The sequence below is a fragment of the Spea bombifrons genome, chromosome 5 (genome assembly GCF_027358695.1).
Source record: "Spea bombifrons isolate aSpeBom1 chromosome 5, aSpeBom1.2.pri, whole genome shotgun sequence".
NCBI classification, from domain to species: domain Eukaryota; kingdom Metazoa; phylum Chordata; class Amphibia; order Anura; family Pelobatidae; genus Spea; species Spea bombifrons.
In genome coordinates this window covers 78,383,627-78,404,961 of record NC_071091.1, presented here as the reverse complement: position 1 = coordinate 78,404,961, position 21,335 = coordinate 78,383,627, and the positions used below count along the sequence as shown (strand labels likewise).

Here is a 21,335-nt window from a genome sequence, read left to right as displayed (position 1 = left end):
ATTTTAGTGAAATTATCACACAGATCAAGGATAGAACTCATAGAGGTTGTTAAATTGTGTAGGTGGAACATGAAGTGATCAAAAGAACTAAACACAGGTGGAGGTAGAGATGGTATTGTGTGTTTCATTTATTAGTGAACAGTGAGAAGACTCATACAACGGGGTTTCAATCTTCACAATAAACACAAATGAAATGTAACACTAATTGAAGATGTAGTGCACAATAGTAGTATTGCAGTGCGTTTTTCTCTTACAAAGCTATTTAAGTCTACAGTACAATGTCATTTAACTCCAGTAACCTTACTGAGTGACTGAGAGGTGGTCAACATATAGGTACTCACATACCCATTGCATAAAAGGTCAATGTAAATCCAGCAATCTTTCCCCTCCAAATAAGCACTAAAACTCAAGATAAATTTTAACGCATCCTTGTACATTTCTAGTCCTTTCACCTACCTCATGTATCTAGGCAGTTACCTTATCAGAATTTTTATAGCTACAAAGAAATTTCACAGTTAATAACAGTAAACCTAAAGTTGGAACAGATATTATTTTACAGGTGTAAACATATGCATTTGGTTTTATGATTCAGTGAAAAGTGAAAGTAGTCATCAGATCAGTGAAAATCAGTGGATTGCATGAACTCATAGAGGTTGTTAAATTGTGTAGGTGGGACATGAAGTGATCAAAAGAACGAGACACAGTGAAACACGGGTGGAGGTAGAGATGGTATTGTGTGCTTCATTTATTAGTGAACAGTGAGAAGACTCATACAACGGGGTTTCAATCTTCGCAATAAACACAAATGAAATGTAACACTTATTGAAGATGTAGTGCACAATAGTTGTATTGCAGTGTGCTTTTCTCTTACAAAGCTATGTAAGTGTACAGTACAATGTCATTTAACTCCAGTAACCTTACTGAGTGACTGATAGGTGGTTAATATATAGTTATTCACCCATCCATTGCTTTAAGGGTTCATTTTAATCCAGCAATCTCTTCTCTCCAAATAAATAAGCAAGCATTTTACTAATCCTTGAACATTTCTAGTCCTTTCACCTACCTCATGTTTCTAGAAAGTTTATTTGGATTTAACCATCCCAGTGTCAGACAGGTCAATTATCAATTGCTCTTATTGCTGGCCTTTAAAGGCTTACATTTTTTAATTTGTGTGGTAACGACCTTCCAGGATATCTTCGGGGGGTTGATAGTAAAGTCCTGCTAAAATATAACATAGCAGGACAGCCCACAGGCTATTGCATGTTTTGGGACTTAACAACAAAAGGCTGTTAACCTGAAGTGTTAATGTTACAAAAAACACAGATGATAAATGTTTCTTGGACTTCTGTATGATACACACTTATATCTAACATGATGTCGTATGGATTTAATTTGTTATTGGAGTGTTAGTGATGTAAGCAGGGGGTACTAAGTGTGGGGTTTATCTTGGGAAGTCAGACACAGTTAAAGCCATTGTGGGCAGATTTGAAGAATATTTTTTTTGCATAACCCCATCTGTGATGATTGAAAACCAGTCTATGACACCCATATGGGGAATTGTCGCAAGGCAGCCCTGTACTAATTTATAAGGCATTTCTAATTAAACTAAAATCTCGTTCAACCATCGACTGCTGTGGTTCACAAATGTTACACAACATAGGACAAAAAGTCTGAATGAATCCCCCAGTTATACTACTAATAATCTCTGGTTGTTTGGTATCTTAAGAAGTTGGCACAAATGCACAATTATGGTATATAAACAGCATGGTTGAAATAAAAATATACACTACATTTTCTCGCACATAGAGAAGAGTTATGTTAACCTTAAATATTCCTGTGTTATGGCAGTTCATGAAAGCTGCCCAGATTGATTTGTGATTGCGCCCTAGAAGTGAGGTAGGTTAAAGGAGTTTTCAATCACTTAAGCACACAGGTATACCACTTTCCATCACCCTAACCTCCCTATTTCCTCTGCTTTTCTATTCATTTTTTCTTAGCATCTGGCTGAGTTTCCTCTTCAACCTCGTGAATCTCTGGATTAAACACACTTACAGTAAAATCATTAGTCTCAGTGCCATATTTGTTCTTTGCCCGAATGCAGTATTTGCCCGAGTCGCCGGTGGTGACCATGGGAATAGTGAAGCTTGCATATTTTCCAGACTCGAATTTCAGAATGCAGTTGGCATCTGAAGTCAGTTCTCTCTCATTCTTTAGCCAGGTGACTTCAGGAACAGGATCTCCCCAGATATTGCAGGTAAGGTTAAGTGACTAAAGAATAATAATAATAATAATATAACAACAATAAATAATAATAATTTGCATTTAAAACTATATACATATTACAGTATGTATTGGAGTAGCTGGACATGTAAAAACACAAAGGTCTGTTTTATGATACAGCTATAGTTCCCCATGTTGAGAATTCCATATTCCAAATAGACATATGACACAAATATGCTTCTAAGCAACTAACAAAGCAAAATAATGGAAAGTATTATTATAATGAATGGTATTATAGTGAAAGTACTTGCAGCAAGAGAATGAATAGTATAAATACTATATTAAAGTCAGTATTACAAAAATGAATTTGAACACCAACTGCCCTGGTTGGTATGATGGAACCTAAAAGGCATGAGGGCTGTAGCCAGTCCTCGGTAATAACTTTTCACGCACTATAAAGTATTAAATATAAAATATTCTGTGTAAGAGATGTTTAAAGGTAAAAGGAATGCAGAAATGAAGTGTGTGTGACCTCTTCATGATATGCAGTCATTTTTATACTTTAGGTTCTTACCATACATAAGATGAAAAATATGATGGCTCATTATAAGTGAATTAATAATAATATTATTTCACTGTTTGATGTAAGATATCAATCAATTAGGTTATATACTGTACCTTTCCTTCCTGTATGGTGACAACATCAGGCAAACCTCCTATTACCCTTGCACGATCTGCAGAAGGAAAAAGTAATAAGAACAACTAAGTAGAATATCTTGCTATCATGAATGGATACTGTGAATTAAAATGGAAACACAGCCCCATTGTATGATGCTTTATGTTAATTCTGTATATATAAAATAATGAAAACATTTCTAGCACAGTTTTAAAGCATCATGCATTGCCACAGAGCAGCAAACTGCTGTTGCTTCTTTGGGCAAAAACTGAGCCAGAAAAGAAAATCGAGTAATAGTATTATATATATTGGCTACCCCAAGCCTCAACTATTAAGCCAGTATCCCAACCTCATGCTGACGAGTGCCATTAAGGACGAAACAGCTGTCCATGAGTGGCGATCTGGCTATTGCACCTCTTCCTGAGTTTTGTCTAAAGGCTGACACACTGACAGCAAACTGATACCTATTATATAAGCACACACATACATTTAAGGTTGGCAACTTACTCTTTTCTGCAATCGCTGCTTGTCTGTCGTTGGAGAAAAAGACAAAGAAATATAGTTCCAGATTAATAAAAATAATCTTGCTACACATGTCTGTTTATGCTGCCTGTTTATATTGTTTCCTAGATAGACTTGATAAGATTACGTGGAAGATGCAGGTAATTTTTTTTTGAAGCATACTATTGCAGCATATTTATTATTTTTTTTTATAAGACCATCTACATGTTGATAAAAGCCAATTAACAATTGAGAAGAAAAGATTATTGTCTCAGAGTTAAAATATAAGAGGGAAGAATATTTTAAAGAAGGAGAAATACAAGGTCGAGCAATCCTACCCTAACAACAGGGAGAGTGGCAACTGCCCCATGCGACGCAAGGTGAGGAGCATAGTTGAGCTGCCCGGGAGCAATGCCAATGCCCTTCCCCTCTACTTCTGGAAGCAAATGTGACTTCAGTGTAAGTTGGAACTCCAGTCCTGCCCCGGGAACCATGAACCCTAGTTACACTACCGGGCCATCGACTTAGATATGCTGAAAGCATAACATTACTGAGAGGGTATTTGAACCACTGCCAGAAAAAGTGGCTTAGGTAAATATAGTTAGGAATTCTAAATCAGAGTGAAATTTGTTATAGGAATATACTTGACACAAGACAAGACAAATAATCAACTTATTGAATCAACGAATAGATGAACAGGTAACCAATGTTTGTCATAGTTATAAATTAAAACTATGTAATGAAACATGAATCCCATGAAAGGAACTAGAACTATGAGACTCTGAGTAATTCTAACTATATAACACACACGCGAACTGTAAGACTTACTTTAGCCTCTGGAATTCAGCAAAGGCTTCATCAAAAGCTAGAAAAGACAGATAAATAGATATTATTAAAGTGCATTAGTGACCTACTCTGTGCTCCCATATAGTCTAACTTCAGAGCATTTATACAATCAGATATGCTTCATCAATTTGCTTTAGCAAGACATGTCATTGCTAAAGTCGTTGCTTGACGTTTGGGATGTAGGTGATCACATACTAATATGGAGGATGGAGCCAAGACAAAATTGAATATAATATAATAAAGTAGAACCCAGCTTTGTATACTAAACCCGGTAACGGGGGCAATCAAGTCTCCCCAGTGTGCTGCTGCTGAATGGGAGATCTCTGGGCTAGTGCAGTGCCCAAAGTAAATACACATTAGATTGAATCTATTGGCTTGGGCGATAGGTTTCCAAGAGAGCTGCATCTAATATATGACCCACCATATAAACAGGATGTAGAGGTTTTTCGCTAAAAATGACCAGTGTGAGGATGAATGAGCCTAGTGTGTTAGTGTAACTGAACAATATATGTGACATATGCATTTGGATTTGTACAAATTGCAAATGTACATAATTTTGGTAAATTTGACGATTTGTACGAAGGCCCGAAAATGAGACCCCCACCAATCGGATGAAAACAAAGCAAAAAGCTCAGAATTTTCATCTAGAATTTGTGGGCCCACATTCACTTACACCCTCTCACTCCTGTTTACTGTCTTCCCTACCTTCTCTGCTATCCACTTCTGCATCTTCACCCCTTCTCCTTCTCTTTTATCTGCTATCTTTTACACAAACTAAGGGCAATATGGCAGCGCTTACGGTGATGTCCTTTCCCCGATTGGAGGATTGAGGAGAGGATGTCACCACAAGCTAATCCATATTGCCCTCTGAGAGCAAAAGTATGACGCATTCAGTGACGTCCTCTCCTGTGATTGGAGGATCAGGGGAGAGGGCCACAAGTGCCACCATTTCGGGGGAAGTTCCTGCCGGGTTATGTCCGTGGAGATTTGGATGAAGATAGAAGACAGCAGATTGAAGGTTGAAGATAGAATAGAAGGGAGAAGACAGAAGAAGATGTGGAAGTGGTCTTCAAAAGTGGAAGTGGTCAGCGTAGGTAGGACAGCATGAGAGAGGATGAATGGGAATGAGAGTGTGAGAGTGAATGTGGGCACTGGGAAACTAATTTCTCTTGTCCGAAAACAAATGGGCCAATAACAAACCGAAAAACTTGTCTGAATCTTTTTTGGCCCATTTGCACAAGTCTATCATTTAACACTTTTATAACTAATTGTGGCATTAAAACATAACTTCTTTATAGTATAAACTGTGCTTAGTTGGTCATATGAAAAAGATATATAAATCTTATAATCAAATTGTGCTCTCCTAGAATATTAATTAAGGTTTAAGAGATCATTAAAAAATCCTAAAATGTTATCCAAGCAAATACAAATGGATGCAAACATTATCCTTAAAAAAAGGTTAAAGTAAAGTCATACCTTTTAAAATTATTATTTCACTGATATATTAATCCCCCCTCCTCATTTCCGTGAAACAGTATGTGTGATACCCAGCCACAAGGAGAAAATGCACTGTGAACATTCGCAAATACACCTCATGTGACTCATATCAGGAAATTGAACAAGTAGTATTTCCAAAAGACTGCAAGGTGAAAGGGGCCAAATTCCCTGAACCAGAAGGCGATATTTGCTCCTTACAATGCCCTGTAGTAAGATTCTTTGGCAAAACCCTAGTCAAAACATTTGCGATGACATCAGTGGCCAAAAATATAGGAGCAATTCTACGTACCAGTGAATAATGAACAGACAAAAGATCTGAGCTCTGTCTTAATCTTAGTGAAACGTGATAGGAACATTGAATGCATCATTCTTACTAGTGTTGCAAGTAGCCTTGAAAATAAACTTCACCCGTAATAAACCTAGGCTAATTGTGACTGAATAATGTTAATGTAACAGATCCGATCACATAATAACAAATAATTTCATTGAAGTTGTTCTAATATCTGGTATTCTGATAACATGACGCAGTACCGGCTCAGAACATACTGACAATTAAATGATGAGATTAAAGGATTCTTTACCTTGTCCAGACAGATCAACATCTTTGGTATGTGTTGTTTTCCCATCAAAGAGTTCCATTAAATATTTGCCTTTGTCATTTGGTGTGGGTTCATTGATCTGTAGCCAAATCATTTCACCGGTGACCCCTGTTTTAACTCTGTCTGTGTATTTTATCTTTGAATCACTAACAGATAGATTCACAAAAGAATGGTAATGTTAAAATGGAAGTATTCATTGTCAAAATGCAATGGTATTTTTACCATTTGTTAAAACAAAACAGTATCTAAACTTGTCCATGATACTAGTAAATATATGTGAGATGGTGAACAATAATAATTTTCACTTACTTGTGGCCCCAGCTGACTTTTAGATCATCCACATAATAATTCACGAATGAATACAATCTGATGCCTTCTTCATTGCTCTGGATCTTGACTTGTGTAGCTGATTCGGCTGTAGGCAAACATACAGAATATATATTAAAACAATATTTTGAAAAGCCATTAAAAATATGAAATACCCATTGTTGCTTATTCAAAAAAGCTTTGAAAAGTTTACTTTTAAAAAAAATCTCTCGAAACCTGCTCTAAACCTGCTAGTACAACCAGGTTCATCGCTTAACGTAAAGTACGCTTCATACATGTTTTGGGTTGTCAAGTACGAGCAGACTTCCTGAATCCACAGTATTTTATTACATTAAAGTTCAAAAAATTGACAATGTGGTTACATTAAATGCTTACCAATCTTTTTGCACACGGCAGTCATGAGATCGTCAAATGCTGATGAAAGAGGTTGAGTGGTACAATGTTAGACTTGTCATACACAGTGGTAGATTGACTTAAATTATAGAAATCAACCTATAATACATAATCGCTATACAGTTCAAGAGTTAAAGCCATTCTTTTGCCTAGGGTATTCTTTTGATTAGATAAAAGTAATTAAGACACATAGAAACAAAATATACTGTATATATATATATATATATATATATATATATACTCATACTTGCATGCATATTAATGTTAATATCTGCTCAGGGTGTGGGGATGAGCTCTTCGATAAAAAAGATGTTATGTGAACACATGAACGTGTATTGTCCACCCAAATGCAATACAGATCTATGTATGGAGCCCAACGACTGAGGCTTGCCGACATTAAAATCAAAGATTTTATCAAATCTTCGTTTGATGTTCTAAAACCCCAAAATGTTGAGTTGTCAAGAAGAACTGATCTGGGACCCTTTGGAATTACACAAATGTCTCCTTGACAGACACATGCTAACAAAGCAATTACAGAGCAACACTTACCTGAATCCACAAGCTTGAGTACACTCTTGTCCTTTCCTCTGTCATCTTTTAGTATCACCTCATAAATTCCTGCATCTTTCCTAGTAACCTACACAAAAGGTTAATACGTAATTAAACACAATCATGCCACCAGAGCCATTGTCTATCCATATAGCAGACTTAGATTTTGATATACACAATAAGCAAAGTAGATCTTAGTCAATTGGACACCTATGTAGCAAGCATTATATGCACATGGCGCTTGCTAGTTAACCCTCACATAAATATTAGGGATTCCCTGTTATGAAAGAAAATACATATAGCTATTGTATGTCAGTGGTTCTGTGCAGCAGTGTATTGAGGCCTAGGCTCACTGTGTCTAGGGCAGCAGGTCCAGGGAGGCTCAAACCCTGCTAAAAAATCTGAGGAAGGGATCGCCATCTTGGGAGATCAGAGCCTCCAGTGTGTCGCTGCTCAGTAGGCTGGTTACAAGGGAGATCTCTAAACCCCCAACCAGCCTATTTACACTATGGAAGACTTTGCCAAGCCAGCATATCCGCCATGGGATGCATTAAAAAGCACTGTGCACACATAGAGCACTGATATATGATGGTGAAATGAAGGTGAAAAAAAGAAAATGTACAAACCAATAGTAGACTGCTTGCTTTCCTCAATACAAAGGTGAATTTAATGTGTTCCATGACTGTGGGTAGTATATACCTGGTGTAAGCTGGGTTAAAGTGAAACTACGCGATGTTCAGACAGGCCGAGAGCATAGACTAGAGTTTATAAACATGTAAGATGGTGTCATACAAAGCAATCTTACCTCAGTAATCAGTAAAGTACATACACCATCCTGGAAGTCATGCTTTTCATCCACCATTATCTCCATCTCATCTTTATACCAAGAAATATTAGTTTCCTTCTTAATATTAGCAACCTATAAAAGGGTAACAAGGATAACCAATAAATCACATTGTATGCCTCTTTAATTTTATTTAAATTGCCATATTATTATCTTACCCCTAAAGGTAGAAGCCGACTACCTGGTACCCATGCTCACTTTCTACTTGTGTGTTTTTTTCTGTATCTGCATTAGTCTGACAATGTTGGTGCCCATTTAAGTAGATTAGCTTGTTTGAGCAGGGGGCCAGCTCAAACTCTTTCTGTAAGCCCAAACTGTGATACGATGCCCTACTTATTATGTCCAGTTTGCTGATTGTAGGGCACTTTTGTGGCACTATATAAACCAATAAATACTAATGTGGCAGGTTCAGTGCACGACTGAAACACAAAACATTAGCGAGATGCAGCTCCTTGTTTTTGACTGAAGCTATGGGATGCTGCAGCTCATCAAGAATCAATGTAATTGTATGAACAGCTTCAACTTCAGAGGCAATCGAGATTACCAACTAGATGATATAAACACAAGCGGGCAGAGCCGTGTTTCTCGGTGAGTCTATTTAGCTTTAGGGGCTCGTGGTGGACTGTATGTTCCTCTGTCGACCCTTTGCAGTCAGCTAACTCAATAACACTATCAGAGAGAGGCATTAGAAGACCAAACCAAGGTTGAGAGGGTTCACACACCACAATGAATTTAAGTACCAGGTATACAGAAATAATTTCAGGGAAGCTACTCAATTAAATGTACTCCCTAACCACTGAAGGAAACGTCTTATTCTACGTTGATTTCCAGAAGTACACACACATATTCTATAGTTCAGTTCTTTATATTGTGTGTGCTCATTCTGCACTACGCAACTGAAACATCTGATTTTATGAAAATATGGTAAGTACAACAAAATCTGAAATGTATATATATATTTGTATATTTCTGTGTGACGGCCATTTGTTGGTATGTTTCAATTCCAGTTTCCATACCTTGCTTTTCAACAACACATTGCATTCAGGTGTTACTTCCCATCCAAGGTACTCTACAAAATGAGGACCTATTAGGCAGCAAAAAAAAAATAATATTAATACACTTAACTATGCAAGTTTATAATTTACTTTAATTGTTAAAACATGTGTCTTTCTTTGAAAACACCCTTAATATTGTGGAAGAAGACAAATTAAGTGGCGCTACAGTATTTATATAAATATATATTGGCAAAACTGTATTTATCCATAGTTTAGTGAATATATTCCTATAAGCCAATGGTCATAAGAGTTTAAGGATTATGAGTCCCTTTCTGTAAACATTATCAATTCTTTCTTTCCATCCTGCAATAAGAACTGTTTAGATAATTTACCTTGTTTGCGGATCCATTCATGTCTCTGGAATCTTGCTTCCTTCTGCAATTTATCAAACACTGAGGAAAATAAATATATTTAAAAATTGCCAAAACAGTCCACCGATGTAAGTTTACCTTAATCAGATTAATAAGAGCTGAAGCATAAGAGTTAATATACATTTCCCTCACTTACTAGTCAATGAAATAGGGAAGAGAATATTGAAAGTAACCATTTATTGCAAGTAACTTCAACTCCCTAAAAATGTTTTGTTTACACAATTTATCGTTCATTTAACGGCTCCTAAACAGTAAGACCCAGAGAGATTCCTTTGATGCACTCATTCCTATGGAGCTTCATTTTCAAAGTGATCCACAGATTCCATGAGATAAGACTGGCGAAAAGCTACCAAGTCAAAATAAAAACTTTCTCTCCCTACCCTTCTAAACAATATATCTCACCATCTCCGATCAAAACCAGGCTGGACTGGTTGGTGGCTTTTCCATCTTGGAGCTGGAACGTAAAGGTTCCTTCATCTTCATCTTCTAGTTTGTCCATGATCATCTCCACAATGCCAGTTTTAGTATCCACATTCATTTTGTATTTCTTAAAAAAAAACAATATTGGAAAATAGACTTCTTACAAAAAGATTTTATCCACAAAAAGCACAAATTACATTGAGTTTTCTACATGTGATACATCTAAACAATTGCATTGTAAATCTTAAACCCAATTATGAAGTAGAAATAAAGCAATGATAAAAGCAAGTAATGTAGATGTCTACTTAGTTTTTGTATTTTTACGTATTACCGTAATTGAACAAGATTTTTATAAATGTAGAAAGTCTCCATTGTTTTTTTTTTTGTTTTTTTTTTACAAAAGAAACACTAAAAAATGTGATTCATTCATATTAATTTTTTTCACTTACTTCACCGTTATGGATTTCCTTGTCATTAAACACAAAGTTAGCCTTGCCATTAGGGGATAGTTTCTCAGCCTGCATCCAAAAGCGAACCTGTCCCTTCTCCAGAATCTCAACAGCCAAGCCTGACTTGAGTGGAATAACTGCAAAGACGCAGGTGAACTTTGTAAGTCATCGTGTTCTAGACTGACGTCTAACCATTTGCCAAGGTTTGCAAACATAGAAGAATGAGCGGTCAGTTGTAAAGAACAGTACTCGTGGTTATAAAGCAGGAGAGTTGATTATTGTTACTACAAATGTCTTGAGGAATAAGTTAAAATAAGTATAACACAGCATTCTAATCTACACTAATTAATGAAATGTGTATTTTGAGGGACATATTGACTTTAGTGGAGTCAGTAGGGCATACTGTTTCAAGGTAATATTGTCTTGATGTGCCTCAGTGAATAATTTCCAATATAAGTGTATCTGGACTTCCATTATTATACTCTTAGACTGCACAGACTGGCCATCCTAATTTTTAAGTGATTTGGGAGTGTTTGGGTTGTCTTCATCATGTTCTTGCTTTTAAACTACAATCAATAAAAGTTGTTTTGCTATATGGTTTATTTAAAGTGAGAATGGCATATGGAATGCAATAATATATGCCCAGTATGTGATTCTCTTGTGGCACCCCAACCAGTTTTTTTTATTTTGCTAATGATGCATCTGTACTGGAGCAAGGAACATGAACTGCCAGCCCAGCATTCTGATCTCATCTTCGCTAAATTTGTTTTGATCACCACTTACTTGGAAATTTGTTGTCGTGACTGAGTTGTAGCAGACGTCTCAGCTCTGCAAAGGAGACATGGATTAGTGGATGAGTTAGTTCAAATACAGGCTTTTAACCTTTTTGCACTTCTTTTCTTGGATTTAAAAAAATATTTTTATTTTCATTAATATTATTACATTTTATTGAGAGGGTACCAACATATTCTGTAACCTTATTAGAGTGAGGGGAGAGTACAAGTGTAAAATGTAAACCAGCAGTAACAAAATTAACAATAACAGCAACAATAACAAGCATAGCACAACAAAATGTATAATCTATTTTGTCTTCCTTAATTATTAGAATCAAGTTCTTGTATTCAAACTTAATATGGACAGGAGGGAGAAGCACAGATGCCTGTGGATGCATGGTGATGTACTCATACAAACCTCTTAGATAGAAGTATTATGCTTTACACATAATATTAAATTGGGTAGATATGAGTAGTTTATGAGTAGTTTATTTTTATACATAAATATATGTGCTTATATATATATATATATATATATATATATATATATATATATATAATAAAATAAAAATTATGTGACACATTCAAGAGGAAGTTCAATTAGAGTAATGCAAAATGTTTTTGACTTGTTGGCTCCTTATTCTTGTTATATAGATGTAACAGCAGCAGTTACCTTCTTCGTCTATTGTATAACTGGATGAAACTCCATCAGTCTCTGTAACGACACAGGAATAAATACCCAAGTCTTCTTCTGACGGATCTTTGAAAGTAACCTTAGTTCTAAAAAATAAAAATAAAAAAAAAATTAAAAGAATTACAATATATATATTTTTACTATGCTGCACAAGGCACATAAACCAAATGTTTCTATTAAAGGGTAAGGTGCTTACAGCTTGGTAAAAATGCTAGTTGGGGCCAAATAGTTATCTGCTGCCAGATTTTATGTTGCACCATGATTCCTCAGATGAAGCCACTGACAGCCCACATTAAATGGATGGTTTAACTGGGAGAAAGACTAAAGTAAAGTAAAGTAAAGCGATGGATCACCTGTCGCCTTTGGTCTCAATATCTACTCTTGATAAATCTTCAAGTGGCTCATAGTTCTTGGACCATACAAACTTGGAGTCTGGAGTTAGCTGGTCACATTCAAAGTTCAAAGAAATAACTCCATTATCATCAACCTCCACGACTACCTCTTTAGTACCTAGAAAATGAGCAGCAAAACACAATATTGGAACAGCACTTTGTTGATGTTTAACAGAAAATACATGGCAATATTTCTGGTTTAGCCTTAAATTTTGTATAACTTTAACCTTTAAATAAAAGCAACCATGTTTCATTTGTTACATGAAATAACACATGCTGTATATTTGTTATTAGCAGTAACACAATTTCTGATTACATTACTGTAAGTAAAAAATATATAGACGGTATATATATATATATATATTTATGTGTATGCTGGAATAATTTTGTTATTTTCATGCTGGTAGAGAATGGTGGAACAGCTGAATACTGAAAAGTATGAAACAAGCAGGGCTGAGCCCCCCTTTTTTTTAAGCATGGCCTGGTGAAACAATGTAGACATCCCAGCCTACTACGGATTGAATGAGAGAGGTGTTACGATTTGTGTCATTTTTTTAAATAGTTATTTTATAATGAACAACCTTTATACATATATGATGGTTTAAAATGACTAATGCAATAATATAATGTGTCATCGATTGGGTGTAACTTGTCTATTGTCCTCAAAGTGATCTAAGCTGTTACTTACACACAGTACAATGTAACCATGTGTAACCCATCGGACAAATTCGGAAGAATTTGGGTATGAAAACTATAATATAGAGATCTATTCAGCTTACTTGCATACTCGCAACCTGCTTTAAATTGTATGTCCCCAAAGCCATACATGCACTTGTCATCTAAAAGGTGGAGGTACATCTGTGGTCTACTTGTGTTATAAAAGTGACAATAAAAACGTTTAAAAACAAATGCTTGGCCTTTACAGGAGAATAATTAATACAAGCCACCTATGGTTATTTAACTGAATAATATACACATCTATAATCTGATAACCTATGTAAATTCCATTATTTGTAATGACAGCTTTTAGTGAGACTAAAAAATAATGATTGAACCTGGTTTGGTCTGTGCCAGTACGGGATCTGTCACATCAGATGTCTTGCCAACACCAGCCTGGTTAGCTGCCCTAACACGTAGCACGTAACGGACACTGTCCTCCAAATTGCTGATCTATATGGAAGACAACAAAAAAAATAATAATTTACTTATGAAATACATTTTAATAATGGAGTATATAGAAGTTCAGTGGTGACTTAAAGTACCTTCATGTATGTGTTTGTCGTTGGCTTTGTGTTCACACCTCGCCAGGTTTCTTCTGGTGCATCTGCCTCTTTAATGTCCACATAAAACCCTGTGACTGGTGTGCGTCCTGTGTACACTGGAGACTTCCACAGAAGAACCATTGAGTCACCCCTAACTTCAGATACATTGAGCTCATGTGGAGGTCCTAAGGTAAAGAAAGGTTGTCTAAGCACATAGTATTCTGTATAATGAACACTAAAAGCAGTAATAACTCTATTTCCTTACCTGGCACAGCAATGGTCCATTCTTCACACTTATATGGTTTACTTGGTTGAGATGGTGTTCCAACCCCAGCCAGGTTGCAAGCAGCTACTTGATATTGATATATAGTGTTTTCTTTCAAATTCAAAACCTAATGTAATGTAAATGTACAGTAAAAAGAAAAATGTTTTTTTAATCATTTCGAATAGCCTACTATGCAAATTTTCTCCTAATGAGCTATTAACTCACTCACTACTTAAAATTTGTCGAGTACTTAACATAACAAGACTGAGATGTACTATAAATAGAGAATATCTTAAACAAACCTGATACATTGCATGGTTTTAGATTCCATATGCAGTAAGATCTGATACATTCAGAAAATGTGCCTTTATAGCTATAGTAGCAAAGTTACTGCCAGTGGTGATTATGACATAGAAAAGGTTACAAGTATGTCATAATTAAAATAAAAAATTAAAGGACCCCAAGGTTAGAGAAAATCAAGTATTCAGAAAGATTTTTAATGTCCAGTGTTGACCAACCTTCTGTGTCAGATCTTGTATAACAAAGTAATTAAGCCTAAATAATGACATATTGTTCGTAACAGCACACAGTGGCATTTTATAAGAACACACAGATTACAATGTTTTTTGTGACTTTTTGTCTCTATTTATGCATAACAGGAAGCATGAAAATAGCTGTTTTACCCTATATGCTCTGTCGCTAATAGGTTTCACGTTGCCCTCATGCCACTTTTCAGGTACACCATCAATGACCTCACGGTAGTTGATATAGTAGCCTTGAATGTCCACTCCTCCTGTGATTTTGGGCTGTTTCCATCCAATAACCATGGAATCACGAACACTTTCAAGAAGAGTGATGTCATAGGGTGGGGAAGGAGCAGCTGTTATAACAGAGCAACATAAGCATTAGAAAAACAAGTGACTCGTTAGCATGACGTATTATGTAAGTAGTAACACGCACATTTGAAAAACATTATTTGGCACCAATATATTGTAGTGAAAAAAGCTGTGAGAGGGTATTTGCATATTTCATTATGAAAATGTGAACTTGGTTGACTTAAATTGTGTGAAGGGTGCAATGATCTTCCCATTATAACCAAACAGGCTTTATTTGTTTTGCAGAGTTGTCTAAAACTCTGAGTTTAGGTTTGTGTACAAAATACGATAATGGGATTTTTTGTAAATGTTTTTTTAGCTAACTGTCAGTATGCGACAGGCATTTACAGATCTTCCAGGTCTATATTTATTGGGTTGATGGCACGTTGTCTAAGGTTTAGTCAGTAAGTAAGCTTGCAAGCAGAGCCCTCTTTACCTAATGTATCAATTTGTCCTAGTTTGTCAATTCTAGTTTTGTCAAACCCCTTGAATATATGTATTATATGATGTGCTATGTCATTTGTTGGCCCTATATAAGATAATAATAAATAATAATAAACAATGTCAAGGGCCATTAAAGCATTTAGTCGCATAGATTTAACTATGCTCCATGAGAAGGGCGTAATGCATAGTTAATCTGTCAGTCTGTCTTTCCAATCTTAAGTATCCATTATGGATACATGCCATCTCGGCACTTCTGGAACGGTAGTTGGCCCTTCCTAGTGTATGGATAGACAGGGAGGGGAAGACTCCATGTGGCTCTAATGTTCCACTACAACACTATAGATTTTATCATTGCACCCTAGGTTTAGGGTTATAGGAAACAAACCACTTACCTGATGCACCTGAGACTAGTTTAAAATAAGCATGTGCCGCATGGAACTGGACTGAGTTACCCTGTTACTTCTGCAGTTTACATAAACCCTCCATTGAAATGTGTAATTTGAATATTAACTCTTACTACACTTACCAAAGCTTTCCAAGCAGACCCATGTAATTCTCATATTGTCTTCCGCATACATTATAAACGTTAAGTGTGACTAGCCCAAAGATCCCTTGCGCTTTCGGACTTCCTTCTGCCCATAATTATACAATAACCATAGCATTCCGTCACGCATCCCCACGCTTCCATGTAATCATATGAAATTACACAGCTATGTTTATAATTTATAACAACCTCGGGTCAGCCCTTAAATTTGGGTTTATAACATATGCTTTTTTTTCTCTATGCGCATCGCTATTACTTTTGTTGCATTTTACATACAGGTAGCACCGGTGTGTTCCTTTTTTATAGACATGTAGTCTTTAGAACAAGTGCTTTTCCATGTAAAACCAGTAGAAGTCGTGCACACTATCAGGTTTTCCAAGTGTAGCGGAGCAGAGAATTTCACATCAATATCAATTACATTATTAAACTCCAGACTATAATAAAAATAACAAATATACACTTCTGGTATATAGACTAAAATGTTTATGGCTCATCTTAATAATAGGTTATAGGTCTTTTTTCCAATTTTTGCAAATTAACTTCCTTTTATTACACTGAAAAGGCTGTCGGACAAAGCTGCTGTACACCAGAGAAAAACATATTTACTTCTTTGTGGATAACTTTAAACAGATTATAAACTCATTCTTGTTCATGCAGAATTGTACACTAGAAATAACATACTAAGACGACCTGCAAATATTTGATTGCATTGATCATTTAGGTATCTGTACAGGCTGTTAAGGCTGGTACGCATATAGGCCACGCCATGGACAGATCTCAGTTGTAATTATTGACACCTAGTAGCTCTGCCCAAGACACATGTCTGAAGGAGCTGGCGTATATGTAGGTATTTAGAAAGATAAAGAAGATAGTTAAAAAAAATGTAAATGTCCCTTCAGGTCTAAATAGAGTTTTAAGTTATGTTAAATAAATTAATCATATAATACTATCTGAAAAGTACAGTTTTTATGACAGGTTGGTTAGCATCATTGCCAAACCTTAAAACCACTTTGTATGTAGACATCTGCTAATGCCTCATCTCTCAAAATATGCAAAGCACTCAAAATAAACACATGCTACAAACCAACAAGCAAAATGTTTTAGGATATAATGCCCCCCCCATATGAGTTAATGACTATTATGCACTCTTTTATATCGTTCAGTTAATAAAGCTCACCTATTTTCTGATAACAGATGACATGCAACAAAGCATAAATGTATGGCACACATGGGCATGTTGCATTGGAGAGAAGCCATATGGTTGGGACTACAACTTCAGTTTTGTTATAGGAACTGCCCTAGAGCAAATTAAGTTCAACAAAGCGAGCTTGAGAGTCAAGTTGGGTCTCCGATGGAAATATTGAAGCTTCTGTATTTCAATCTAGCAACTCCATGTGGCCATCCAAACAGCCACAGAAGGGTAGGGCCAAGGGCAAGGAAACCTACTAGTATTTCATGGATATTTCATTGTTGGGGGTTGCGTTTTAGTTTTTATTTTTACACTTGTGCCTTATGAGTTACCAATACAAAATCCCATTATTTGCAGCCCAACTCGGGGGAAAAAAAAAAACATTTTTAGCACATTACAGTTTGAATCAACATTTGGTAAACTCAGTTCTGGTCGGGTTAAGATCCAAATTGGTTCTACTGAGTTGTTTCACTTGATTTTTTTTCAAAATCTCGAGTAAATAACAAAGTTATTGAATGAACCCAAAATGTAATGTTCAGTTGCATACTATTTATTATATTCCTTTTCTGCAAACTTCTAGACGTTTGCGGTTTATTTAAATACAAAGTTTAAATTGTTCAGAAGCAGACATTCTTAAAGGCTCATTATTTTATTTTGGATTTGGTTCATCTGGCAATAATTCAATTGGTTATATAACTATAAGTCAGAAAATGACAAGAAAACTTGTTTAGACGCTCCATTTTTTTTACATAAAGCTAGTTCCAAAAAGGCATTGGTGGGTGTTTATTTTTATTATCGCTTACTGATGATGTAATTATCTGTCCATCAATATAAAGGATTTAGGATTGGGTGCTTTGAGGGCCAGTTGGATTTTGCATTACTTTATTCTCTGATGGTTGCATTTCTGTTATAGCACGCTATAATTTTATAGATCAAAAGATAAAGCATGTGGAAAATGGGGAAACGAGTCTGAAAATGCTTGCGTTTTATATATGTAGTGAGCCACAGCAGGAATTAGCGGAGGAGGAATGATAAGCTTGTCTTGATGATGAACGCAATGAGGTGATTGTGGCTGAAGTAGACATTGTTTTGACACTTACATTTTCCCACCGCTTCTCCTTTCTTTGGTAAAGGTGAAGGATCCTTGGTCTCATTACTTGAACTGATAGTACTTACTCCTGTGTGTCCAGGCTTATCAGACTTACTAGGTTGGCTATTTTTGCTTTTACCAGTGCTGTGTGGTAAGGTATCTGTGGCAAGGGAATGCTGTGTGGACTCATGCTTGACTTCCCGACATGCTGGGGAGTCTGTTAGTCCATCAGCAATACCACTCAGCTGAGGGCACGCACCATGTGGCAATCCTCCCCCTACAACAGCCAGGAGATAAAGAGATTTGTAAACCATTTCATACACTTGGACTCTAAATTTAAGAAGACTGAGTGCCAAAGGGGTAATTGCCTTGGGACCCCTTCTGTCATTCAGTGTCTGGTAAACATAGATCATTACATGAAACACATGTAGGTTACATGCATGCAAGCTCACATGACTTTGGTGGGTCCCACTTCAATGCACATTGTAACATACTGACACAGTAAATATTATGTATATTGAAAACATGTACAATAAAATATTGCTATTACTTGGAGTAGGGTAGAGGGGGTCCCAAATTAATATCTGTCACAGAGCCGAAACTGCTTATATATTGATTCAGGAAAACATATTCTATAATATATTATTGATTTAATAACAAGCATTAAGAAGTTCTTTGACCAGACCCATAAAACCAGAATTATATACGGCCAAATCCTTATCATGCAAACACATGATGCCAGAGTCCTTAGTGAACTAACATCTACGCTGCTGAATTGTATTATTAAAAAAAGCCTATAAAAAATAAAGGCATTTTTAATGTAAAACTGCTCCTTACTGTTTTTGACTTGTATTAATATTATTTGCTAAGTGTGTATTACGAACACCACCAGGGTTGATGTTTCTAAATGGAGACTTTAAGTGACAAGATAAAAAAAATGTATCTACAATTCACTGGCTTGACACCTATACAATTTTAAGCAGAAAATTTACTGAGATCAGAGTATTAAATCTGTCCATTTATATATAGTTTTTATGTTAATATAACAAAGAAGACATAGTTTACATGAAAAAGTATGGACGATTTTGCATTGTATGCGTTCTTACTTCTAAATGTTGTTTTGGTCCTTTTAAACGGTTAGCTTTTAATATCTGTCATCATGAGGGACTAGAGTCTCAGACAAATCAATCTTGAACATCGGGAGGTTGTGCAAAACATATATCTTCAACTATACTGTATGCATTCATTAAGGTTAAAATTACTAAAGATTTACTAAAGACACACAAAATATAAAAATCTTAACTCTCACAGAACACATTACACATTATTTTATACTTTTCTACGAGCTATAAGCTACAAATGTGTTACTTTACAAAAGGACAGTGAAGGGAAACTGTGAGAACGGACAAGCTGACACTCAGTTATGAAAGCTACTGAATGTTTATATGTGCTTTGGTCATGCAACGTGCACATTTAACAGATCATGCCAATGAAAAGGTCATGTAGCAAAACATAGCAACCGTAATTAGTCATATATTAAGAGCATACATGTAATCTTCACAACATATACCATTTAAATGCCTAGGGGTGTGTGATGATAAAATGCCACGCATTGGACGATGTTGGATTTCCACCTCCGTGAAACCATGAAGTCAGCAAAGTTGACTTTTGACACAAGGCATAACTAGACACATGGTGAAAGGTGAACACACGCTGATAGGATGTAAGGATTAACTAGGATAGTGAGGAAGCCTTATACTGGCTGAAACCAGCATCTGGAAGGAAACATGGGAGATACTGCAAACCAATAGCATTAGTTAAAATAATGACATGTGAAGAATCGGTGATCAATACAGTACTTAAAAGTTAAAGATATGGCTATAGGGAGATTTTGTAGCTAGAATCCTACTAAGTCACTTACCAATGGCAGCTTTGACTTCAATAGCTTCTGAGTCTGAGGAGTAGTCGCTAAGTCCGGCTGCATTAACAGCCCTGACCCGGAAGATGTACTGCTCGCCAGTGATGAGGCCATGGCAAATAAATCTAAGATATTGTGTGAAAAGAGTAATTTCACAAAGGGAACAGAAACATAGATGGTGACAGCAGGCAAACCAGACTATACAAACCATATATACAAACCAAAATGTAAAATTAAAAAGTAAAATATCTGTCCCCCCCCTCCATAGATGTATTTTTCTACAATAGATGTGTGGATTGCACACACAGAACATGTAGGTGATATTATACAATATAATGCACAGCAGATATATATAAGAAGAGGTTACATTGAATAATAATAATAATTTTGGGCTTTACCCAGTGCATTATGAAAAGTAAACACTCCATACCCCGTGTCAGATTGTATTACTTTACCTTTTGCCCTTCACTGGATTGTTGTTGCATGGTTCCCACTGCCCAGAGCCTACGATGCTGGCTTCAATGTAATATCCCACCAGCTCCCTGGCGTCCTTCGATTCTGTCCAGGTAACAACCACTGATGTGTCCGTGTTTCTTGTGGGCACAATCTTACTTGGAGGATTGGGGATATCTAATGCCCAAGTGCATAGAAAGAAAACAAGTGATGTGAAACCATGTATTGTTCTACACAGTACAAAGCTCAATAGGTTGCTATTTTTCAGTTATGTCACTGTGAAAAGAATAGTTCTCTTTTTAAATTATTTTCATTTGATTAGCCATTTAGGAGTATTTTAAAGATATTAATGTGATTTGTGTTGATATTTTTAATTTGTTATACACATCAAACCATGTTTCTCCCAAATAGGTGATCTGTCTGGCAACTATTTAATGAAAAATTAACAAAAATCAGTTTTTTTCTTTGTATTGATGGACAGAAACACTTACCAAGCTTATCACCCACCACTGTAGCCTCTGTTGCCTCAGAGGGCTCACCAACTCCTGCAGAATTACATGAACGCACACGGAAGCTATAGGATTTTCCTTCGGCCAGATCAAATAGAGCAAAGCGTGGAGACTTTACTGGGATCTCTGTGTTTACTCTCTGCCAGTTATCTGTTCCTGCAACGGACTGTAAATTGACAG

At 36.1% G+C, this 21,335-nt stretch overlaps 1 protein-coding gene across 3 annotated transcripts in view; it reads right to left on the bottom strand.

Moving 5' to 3' along the window:
* Positions 1-21,335, bottom strand: part of MYOM1 (myomesin 1) — a 41,112-nt gene that overhangs the window by 523 nt on the left and 19,254 nt on the right. Inside the window, exons 15-38 of one of the 3 annotated variants that reach the window (XR_008354348.1) lie at positions 21,138-21,321; positions 20,649-20,823; positions 20,197-20,318; positions 18,535-18,552; positions 14,817-15,013; positions 14,134-14,260; positions 13,869-14,053; positions 13,662-13,776; positions 12,568-12,724; positions 12,194-12,300; positions 11,531-11,575; positions 10,748-10,884; positions 10,281-10,425; positions 9,840-9,899; positions 9,469-9,536; positions 8,414-8,527; positions 7,609-7,696; positions 7,042-7,080; positions 6,649-6,754; positions 6,322-6,485; positions 4,226-4,262; positions 3,404-3,426; positions 2,899-2,954; positions 1,031-2,268 (exon numbers count right to left, since the gene is read on the bottom strand). Coding sequence is in view for 2 of the 3 variants with exons in the window: in XM_053468075.1 (XP_053324050.1) it covers positions 1,984-2,268; positions 2,899-2,954; positions 3,404-3,426; positions 4,226-4,262; positions 6,322-6,485; positions 6,649-6,754; positions 7,042-7,080; positions 7,609-7,696; positions 8,414-8,527; positions 9,469-9,536; positions 9,840-9,899; positions 10,281-10,425; positions 10,748-10,884; positions 11,531-11,575; positions 12,194-12,300; positions 12,568-12,724; positions 13,662-13,776; positions 13,869-14,053; positions 14,134-14,260; positions 14,817-15,013; positions 18,535-18,552; positions 20,197-20,318; positions 20,649-20,823; positions 21,138-21,321 (2,754 nt within the window). In the remaining variant the exon portion in view is untranslated. Of the gene's footprint in view, positions 1-715; positions 2,269-2,898; positions 2,955-3,403; positions 3,427-4,225; positions 4,263-6,321; positions 6,486-6,648; positions 6,755-7,041; positions 7,081-7,608; positions 7,697-8,413; positions 8,528-9,468; positions 9,537-9,839; positions 9,900-10,280; positions 10,426-10,747; positions 10,885-11,530; positions 11,576-12,193; positions 12,301-12,567; positions 12,725-13,661; positions 13,777-13,868; positions 14,054-14,133; positions 14,261-14,816; positions 15,014-18,534; positions 18,553-20,196; positions 20,319-20,648; positions 20,824-21,137; positions 21,322-21,335 lie in introns of those variants that run through there. The other 2 variants (XM_053468075.1, XM_053468076.1) reach the window with 2 other exon arrangements.